We start from the raw sequence: 10,145 nt of genomic DNA on the forward strand, positions 1-10,145 counted from the left end.
AAACTCTTCCCACTGAAATCACTGATGTCCTCTTTGTTACTCAACATCATAGATGTCTCATAGCCTTTGTTTCACTTAGTTCTCTGCAGCATTTGATATAGCCAACCACAGTCACCAGGTTGAAACCTTTTCTCCCTTGGCTTTGTGATGTCTCACTGCCCTGGTTTACTTCCTTCTTCCCTAAGCTAACAGCCCCGCCTCTATTCCCACCCCTTCTCCTTAATGCAATGGCTCCTTTTTCTGTGTCAATACCCTAAATGTCACTGATGTGCATTAGGTCAGAATCAAATCAATTAAAGAATTTAGAGGGACCTGCAAACAGTTACTGATATTTTAATTTGTCAAACAAGAACATTAAAAAATCCTAAATTACAATTATTATAATAATGATTATAAGAAAAACAGTATTTTATTGTTAAAAATTTGAGAGGATATTTGCACCAAAGAAAAGACAATCCTTTGAAAGGAATGCATTTAGCTTTATAAAAAAACTAACTTATTTTTGCTCCTGGACTGGTGAAACTTTCATTCCTGACAGCAGTGGCCTGGAACACAGCGTTTGGAACTATGTGTGAGAAAACCAAATCTGGCAACGTGACCAGAATTCTTTAGGGCTTTTAGCGCTCTGTTCTATAACTCACAAACATTTTCTCCCAGTTTGTCACTTGTCTTTAACTTTGCTTACAACAGAGGCTCCACAGAGGAAACAATCAGATCCTGACTTAAAATAATTACATAAACTGAAAATAGAAGGCAACTTACTTGATTTAATTAAGGATATCTATAAAAACCCACAGCATATACTTAGTGGTAACTTTTTTTTTTTCCAAGTGAGAAACAGTGGAAGTAATTTTAATACAAGACTTTTCCCTTCATGGACTACATCTTGCCTCTGAGCCTCCTTCCACCACACCCTTTGGAGCCCTTCTCAGCAAGCCCCACCCCCTCCACAAAGCTCTTCCTACCCCGGACCTCCAGCCGGGTGCTCTGCAGGTTTTTTTGAGGGGTTTTTTTTTGCTTGTTTTTTGTTTTTTGATTTCTTTTAGCAGACAATAAACAGCACATATTTAGAGTGTACAATTTGAAGACGTTTACTTTGAGGCTGGGAACAGGGCAGTGATGTCCGTCATTACTACATCTTTTCAAGATGTAGGACTTTGAGGACTTAGCAAATGTAGTGAGGCAAAGCAAGCATATCAAGAGTATACAAGTTGGAAGAAATAAAACTGTCACTATTCATGACTGGTATGAAAAAAATCCAAAATAATAAATTATTAGTATTAGAGGGTTTATCAGGTTTTCTGTAAAATCAATTTAATTTCTATACATCAGCTACAAACAACTAGAAAAGGAAACATTTAAAAAAATACTTTTAGGGACTTCCCTGACAGTCCAGGGATTAAGACTCCGTGCTTCCACTGTAGGGGGCACGGGTTCGATCCCTGGTCAGGGAACTAAGATCCCACATGCTGCATGGTGTGGCCTAAAAATTAAAATATTAAAAAGACAAAATAAAAAATACTTTTACTATAGCAATCAAGTGTCATATTTAAGAATACATCGAACAAAAGCCTGTAAGACATTTATGCAAAGTATATAAAATTATTGATAGACCTAAATAAATGGAGTTAATCCTTTTCTCAAATTGATCTATAGGTTCAAAGCCATTCCAATAAGAATCCAGGAGTGTGCATGTGTGTGTGTGTGTGTGTAGAAACAGATAAGCTGCTTCTCCAAGGCACGTGGTGATGACAAGGGACAGGAGGAGCCAGCTGTGTCTTAAAGAAGCAAGACAAGGTGGGAAAACTGGTCACCTGTGTCTCAGGACTTATCATAATTATACAATAATTCAGAAAGTTCAGAGGAATACAGACACTCACTGACATCTGGTTTATGACCAAGTGGCACTGCAGAGCAGTGGTGAGGGACAGTCACCTCTAGGTAGAGTATGGATCTAAATATGATAGGTGAAACAATAGAGTTTCTGGAAGATAATATAGGAGAAAATCTCTATGACTTTAGGGTAGGATTTTAAGGGGAATAAAACACAAAACAGAACCAAAAAAACAAAAGCATTAATCATAAAGGAAAAGATAGCTACACTAGACTTTATTAAAATTCAGAACTTCTGTTAACAACAACAATAACAAAGCCACCATTAAGAAAATGTAAAGGTAAGCCTCAGAGCAGATGTTTGCAAAAAAATTCATAATTAGGAGAGACAGAGATCAGCGCTACAAATTAATAAGGAAAAGATGAACAGTAAATAGGAATATGGGCAAGTCTTAAGCAGACACTAAACAAAAGAGGATATCCAGATGGCCAAAAAACATCTGAAAAGGCATTATATCTAATTAGTAATCAGGGAAATGCAAATTAAAACTACAGCGAGATATCACTCCAGATTACCAGTACGGTTATGTATAATTTAAACAACAACAAGCATACACTGTTTGAGAATGTCAAGCTTTGCAAGCTCTCCTGCACTGGTAGAAGTGGTAACTGGAACAACTGCTTTGGAAAACAGTTTGTCTTTATCTACTAAACTTGATGCTTGAGAACCTTGTGAGTCAACAGTTTTATTGTAGTTCTAGGTCCATAGAAATGCATGCACACGTGTGCACCAAGAGACTCAGACAAGAGTATTCACAGAAGCATTACTCAGCCCCAAACTGGAAACAATACAAAAGTCCTTGAAAAAAATAAAGTGGATAAAAATTGTAGCATATTCATCAATGACTTACTGTACAGTATCAAAAATGAACAGTCATTAAAAGTGATTTCAGATCACGCATAGCCAGTGGGCAGTTTTCCTTTTTATGATTATTATGTACTCAGTCAGCAAAACACTGCTGGCAGCCCTGACTTTTATGGTAATAAGATATCATGACTTTAGCTTGTATTGTTCTCTTTATCTAAAATGCATTTTCCCCCTCCTTTCTCACTTCATTATTCTTTGATATTCATTTCAGAAGTCATTTCTGTGAAAACTCTAACTGATCCTCTCCATGACCACTCCAGAGTATTAACTTTCTCTTTTTTCTTCCCAAAGCATCTTGTACATACCTCCATTGTAGTTTCTATGGCATTTTATTACAATTACAGATATTTTTTTCCCATAGCCCTACCTATGGAAGGGAACTTATTTTTATTAATTTTGATTTTCACAGTGGGTAGAAAAGTTCTCAGTTTTCGGCACATACCATTTGCCTGAAAATTGTTACCTAAATTAACATTTTCAGGGATAGCAATATAGTTTCCGTCACTGGGCTACGCATACCTAAATCCCCGTATGTGGAAGTGGGGAGCCCAGAGGTGCTTCAGTGATGACCCATGTCAGAAGCACAGGCCAAACCCTGGCATACATGTGTTGGATGTGACATCAGTGTGGATTTGATGCATGTAAGAAGCTCTATGCTCAGCTCCTTTTTATCATTTATCTTGTATCAATGCCTCAGTTTTTTTATGTTGACATTTTTGTTTGAAGCTATCTATGCCATAGCAGAGGAGCAGTGGTTAGGTCTCTCCTAATTTCCAGGTGGACTCTATGTAGGTCAGGGTAAGGTGGCCCCCACTGGCTTATTATACCATATGTTCTATGTCTGGGATTCAGCTTAGAGTACAGGTAATTTCTTCATGCTTTACTCTTTGCAAAACTCTTCCAGTTCACACATACAATGGATGAAAATAACATAGCATTTGCAAAACCCTGTGCCCTTATGGAGGGCAACTTATTTTTCCACGTATTAACAGATCATTCTAGTTTTACGTAGTTATTACAATAAGAGTGGCATTTTCAAGTGGGAAACAGGAAAGGATCACAAAAGAACGTCTTCTGGATAAGGGAACAGAGGTTTTCAATAACAGTGTGGACTATTATCCGTTATCCTGCCTATGAGTTTATATAAAGGCTCCCTTATCTCATCCTCAGGCAGAATTGGAGGCTTCTAAGAGGATATTCTTCAGTGGCCCTCAAAGGCAGAACGGAAGAGAATCAAGATCTTTCAAATTTATTTCATAAATTTACATAAAAGGAAGAGTAAAAATATCTACAATAGATACATGTTTTAGCCTGTGTGGTTGAGTCAGAAAGTCTCAGGCAAGGTGTGGATAAGAAAGAGAGGAGGAGAGGAGAGGCGGGGGAAAGGGAAAGGGAGGGAAGGATAATTCAAGAATGAATTATCACTCTTGTCTTGCTACAGGCACATGACTGGTCCAGGGTCCACTGGCTGGACCATAATCGAACATAAAAGTGAATAATGAAGACCAGGTGGCGAATGAGAAAGACAGTCTTGCTCCAAACCAGCAGAGACTCTTCCCTATCCACTTGTGTCCTTGGTTTACTAATTTCTTATTTCTTAAGGAAGAAGTGGTAATTAGCATCCAGACTATCGATACTTTATAGCTAAACCTGCACATTAATTATGCTTTTTTGAATTCTACTCTCCATTGAGTTAGCATATTGATCATTAGATCAGCTATTTCCTTGCCAAGTACTTAATTTGTCCTTATAACGCTCAAAATTGAAAGGAAAAAAAGAAAGCTTTGCCAGTAGGATTAGTCACACAATCCAGGTGAATCCAATTAGTGATCCTTGTATGCACAAAAAGCGTAACAAGGAATCCGCATCCCTTATAGAAAAAAGCCTTTGATGTGCTAACTGCAATTGTCAGTGTTTCCAGAGGTGTGATCTGTGGGGCAGGTTCATCAGATCACCTGGAATGCTTCTTAAATGTGCAGAGTTCCACACCCCACCCTAGAGGTATCAAATCTGTGGGGGGTGGGTGCTGGAGTCCCAGAATCTATTTCTTTAACATCATCACAAGTGGTTCTTAGCAACTCAATAATTGCACCGATGTTTGGCTGCGGCTGCGAGGTTATCTGGTATGCTGAAGGTCAAAGGCTACAGAGGATCAGGGCTATGCCTTGAACACAGGTCAGCTCACCCCTAAATCTAGCACCCTTGCCACTCTGCTGCCTCTCCTATCCTAACCCCTTTCATTCCTGTAGCACCTGACCTCATAATTCCAAATCTCTGGTGTGTTTGCCCTTTCAGGTCCAATCTCTGATTAAGCAAAATCTGAAGAATTAAAAACTACCTTCTTTTCTGAGCTTTGGGTCAAAGATGATCTATTGTGAGCAAATCCTAAATATGCTCCCCACAACATTCACTTTTCCAAAGACAGAGAAGACTGATAATATGCTTTTTCCCTGAAACATTTAGTTTATCGAAAAGAGAATCTCCACAGAAGGTGAGCAGAGAAAAAGCTGCGATTGTGAGGGGAGCTAAGCCCACTTGGTTGACAGGAGCCGGGACTAGATGCACAGTTAGATCTGGCATCCATGCCTGTCTGAGAAAGTGGCTGAATGAAGCCCGACCAGCAGAGCCTGGGGCCTACACGAAGCCACCTGCTGGGACGGAGCCCCTAACAATGCACGGGGTATGTCACACCTCTGCTGACCACCCAAGGTTGTGATTTGAATATTGCCCCTTGCCCATGGCCAGTAGGGAAAGCAGTGATGGTATTTCTGCAAACTGAGCATGAGATTTGAAACTGGATCACCCACAAGGTAAAATCCCTGAGATACTCAAAAACTACGGCTCAGAAGTGAACACTCCAGTGGACTATGTTGAGGCAATTCTGAGACCACTCATAGGGAGACAGGCAGGAGAAAAGTCCCTCCAACTTCATGAAAATGTCCAGGCCTCCAAAAAAGAAAGAATTCCTACCTGGGGAATTGGGAGATAAAATTATCTTCCCCTTATCAAGCACTTATTCTATTAACACAGAACTTCCCTGAGCAAAAAAAAAAAAAAAGTGATATACCACTGATAAGAACAATATTTATTGCAAGCTTAATTTTTTTCTATACATACACAACATCTAGAATTATAGGGATGAGGAGTTGATGCATGTTAACAAAGCATTTACAAATGTTTCCTCTAATTCCACTATGATTTCTTATGAAAACCAAGCACATTCATTTTGCCTGATGAATGTTTTTACATATTTACCAAACAAATAAACCAAGCTGTTTTGGGTTCTCAAACATATACATACTCCTAAAAACTCTGTCCAGTTATCATCATATAACTATGTACACAAAAATTATTCTTAGTTAATTGAATTTTATTCAAGCCACAATTTCTTGGGACGAAATGCGCCATTTTTTAGTGTCAACTTATTTGAATGCAACATCCCCGTTTTTGTCTTTAGAATTCAGGTGACAGCCAATTTTGTCACTTCAAGTGAGACTCCTTAAAACTTTTTTATTACATCTGGTCATATTCATTCACAGTAAAATGGACAAATGGACAAATGAATAAACATCTCTTGTGAGATGTATTTAGTTAGGACCTTTAGAGATAATTTATCTCAAATGTCCTTAACTTCTGGGTTTCTGCTATTTTCCCTCCTCCCTCCCAGCGGGCTCCATTCAGCCGTGAAGCAGGTGAGTTTCTTTTTCATTAGTGGTGCTGCTTTAGCCTCTCAGTATGACTGTCCTGCAATATAATTGATTTTCACAGCTATCGGCAGCATGGATATAGTTGTGTGAAATTAAAATTTAGTTCAAAAACCTCTTCTCTAGTCACAGCATCAGAGCTGAACTGACATTACTTAGAAATGACAAAGTTGAGATTTGAACTAGTCCATTAGGGGGCAGTCAAATACTGTTCACGTCAAAATGCTGCTCTTGCCCTGCTTTTGATAACTACGTTTTTCAAGGTTAGCAAATTATTTGAATAAGCAGCAATAGGTAGTTATCCAGTAGCATCTTCAATACTTCAGGCTTTCAGTTTCGCATATAAGCCCATGTTTGGGGTTTGCAATGTTGTTCATAATTAGTCCATAAAAAACTCTTTTTTGGAGGGAGTTTGAAGCTGGTTAACAAGGATACCCAGTGAATAAATGGATAATAAAATACATGTAAACAGCGAGAATAAGACGTTATCTTATCAATTAATGTCTGTAGCTTAAAATAGTCATATCATTCATTCCATAGGCATTCAAGGGTGATCATGGCCAGACGAGAAAAGACAATCATATCATTGTTAACTTTTCTTTTGTTTAGATCTGGTCTAAGAATCTATCACAAATATTCATTTAAATTTAAAAAGCAATTTTTACTCTTACATAATTCTAAATGACTTTTCTTTGTTTATTACAAAGAGCCTTACTGCTTTAACTGTATAATTTTAACTGCTTTAATTTAACTCTAATTTTATTGTGAAAAAGAAAAAAGTTTTGCTAATATATATAGCAAATTATTATTTTTATAAGTAGGAGTAAGATATCAAAGCACTGGTTAACATATCTAACTTTGAAAATAAATGATTTTAAATATAAAGGTTTAAATTAGCAATCAAAAGTAATATAAAATTAGAAAGTAAAAATTTCCAGGGAATTACAATTAAAAATATTTATCAGATTTGTACTATGGATTTTAAATATGGCATTTACTTAGAAACAAACAAAAAAAATCATCTGTTTAAAATTTCTTTCCTCCTTTTTTTAGTTTACAGAACACCATTACATTGCAGTAAATCTTAAAACATTATTTTAGTGATAGATTTTCTTCTCCTCAAAAAGATTTTGTTTTTCTAAGGCAAATCAATTAGATGCATTACCATAAGCAAAAGTAGTACTTTAGTAAAACTGGTTAACTATACTTACAGTCCTGTACATAAAAGAATTTTTTAAGGGCATAGATAACCTCTATGAAGTGTGTTGAATCCAAGAACCTATTTTTTATCTGTCTATTCTTAAAAATCATAAAAAATTCATTACAAATGTGCATAGGGCATGAACTTCTGAGGGAAGAAGACCTTACATCAAGAAGACTGCTTTCTACAACTGTATTTCATGCAAAATGAGTTCATATATTGTTTCTCTTTAGATAACACTTAAGTTTTCATGTAAGAAAGATTAAAATATAACACAAAAAAAATAAAACACAAGACAAAAATTGTGCTACATGTATTAAAATATTTTAAAATAATTTGAAACAAAGTTTTAGTATTTCAAATTCAAACTAAAATTTAAATATTAAAAATCTTTTATCTGTTAGAAGTTCTTAAATAATTGCTCATAAATACTGCATTTTATTTCAGTATTTAAATATTCAGTTGAATTCATTTAATAAAATTAAACATTTAAAAAACCTAAAACAAATTTCTCAGAAAAGAATAATTTTGAATTCTAACTTTATTCTCAGAGGTTTATCAAAAATCTTTAAGAAAGACTGTGAACTTAAATACATTTTAAAATAATAATAAACCTAATGTGCCTTGGATGTGATGAATAGATTATTTACAAGTGTACAAGCTCATAACAAAGCAAGTCTGTATTTTTCTTTAAAATCAGGTAAAGATTAAATTTTATTTTTTTCTCAGCTTTACAGTAAAAATGCCACCAACTTGAAAATGAGCAGTTTGACTAAAATGAAAATGTTTAAAAATTAGAAACAGAAAAGAGAATTATCTAAATAGGTAGCTTTTGTCCATTTTTAGTTATTTTATTTTACATAGGTTTGCTCTTAGGGAGAGATACTGATTTTTACATTTGTCTTTGGCTTTGCAGTTCCCAGTTAACTAGTTAACAATAAAACATAGCTAGTAACAATTATATAAAATTTATGAACAGATTTCAACAGGTTGAAATTTCTTAAGGCAACATTTTAATTTATTAATTTGTCATACACTTTTTCAAATACTAAAAAAATTTCTCTATTATAATTGATTTCTCCAACATTGTTTTTTAAAGCTCTCTTATCTACAATTTCAACAACATTTAAAGGCAAATTTCCATGAAAAATTTGTTGCGTCTAGAAATTGCCAGGATGGGACTATAAGCAGCTAGTGACAATGACAATGCAAAGTGGATGTCTGCGTATCAAACACTGCAAGGAGTGTATTATAAATTTGACAGAATTAAGTAGAAGCATTCTGTTCTTTTGGAATTGTACTCATTTAAGCGAAAAAACAGCAGCCTTACCTTTGACATCTATCAGAACGATGAAATGAAGTAGAAGGAACATTGCAATCAATCTGCAGCTCAAGAGACACTTAATACCAGAAAAGTAACAATGGGTTCACAGCAAATGAGTTATTAGACGTATGCTCCTTATACCTCAGAAGGAGTTCTGATATAGTAACTTCGGTGCCTCCCCTGTGTCTGAGCATGCTCACAGCTAGAACTTTACTGGCACGAGAGAAGACGGTCTTTGTCACTATGCAGTCTATCTTTTTCGTTCTCTCTTTTTTGGTTTCATTTTATTTGAAATCTACAACTGCATTCTCGGTCATTAATTCATTACAGAATGTATAGAGAGACACATATAAGACTCTGGTATTATTAGATAAGAAACATCTTTTTAAATCACTCTAAAAAATGTTCCCTTTAAAGCATGTAGTACAATTTGCTCTTAATTTAAATCCAAATGTCTACAGAAGTTCTCAAATAGGAAGGGATATAGATTTACACTGAATAGGTGATGAAACTCTTTGCAAGCATATTTTTCATGCCATAAACAAGTGACAAAAAACTACTCACTGGTAAATACATGAAGAACACCTACTTCCATTCAAATGTACTTAAATATTTTCAAAGGACATACAGAAAGATAGTAATAACTAAAATATATGGTCCTGTGTCTAATAGTTACTTACTAATATTGTGTAAGACATTCACAGAATATTTTAAACTTCATTTAGTTCCTCCATAATCATGTTCCTTTTTAAAAGAGATAATTTTATTCTTGCTTTTAATCCCATGTTGCCCACCTATTAGAAAATATTAATTATAATTCAGTTCTTACATTCTGAAAGCAGCTTTTAAAACAGCATAGTTAGTGCAAGTTAGAGTACAGAGAGGGACTTTGGTTGTAGGATTCATTTGATCCTAGTGTAATAATAGAGAGTCTACAAAAGCACATTGCAGAATTTCGTTGTCTATGAAATTCTGAGAATTCTAGGTAGACATGAAACATTCTGCAGTGCTGATTTGGACACAGGAATGATACAGATTCTCTTATACGTTGTTGTTAATCATGCCGTAACAACACTGAAAAGCTATCCTGTGACAACTGGCTATTGTCATCACAAATCATGAGAGAGGGGGTTTTCATTGTTCTTTCTTTCATTC

General features: G+C 35.4%; 1 protein-coding gene across 1 annotated transcript in view; it reads right to left on the reverse strand.

Moving 5' to 3' along the window:
* The window catches only part of RXFP2 (relaxin family peptide receptor 2), a 56,760-nt gene extending 47,721 nt beyond the window's left edge, over window positions 1–9,039 (reverse strand). The window contains exon 1 of the mRNA XM_057707564.1: window positions 8,997–9,039. Within this exon, the coding sequence (XP_057563547.1) occupies window positions 8,997–9,039 (43 nt within the window). The remainder of the gene's footprint in view (window positions 1–8,996) is intronic.
* Window positions 9,040–10,145: the final 1,106 nt, after the last annotated feature.

Source organism: Hippopotamus amphibius, chromosome 14 (assembly GCF_030028045.1).
Source record: "Hippopotamus amphibius kiboko isolate mHipAmp2 chromosome 14, mHipAmp2.hap2, whole genome shotgun sequence".
In the NCBI taxonomy this organism is placed as follows: Eukaryota; Metazoa; Chordata; class Mammalia; order Artiodactyla; family Hippopotamidae; genus Hippopotamus; species Hippopotamus amphibius.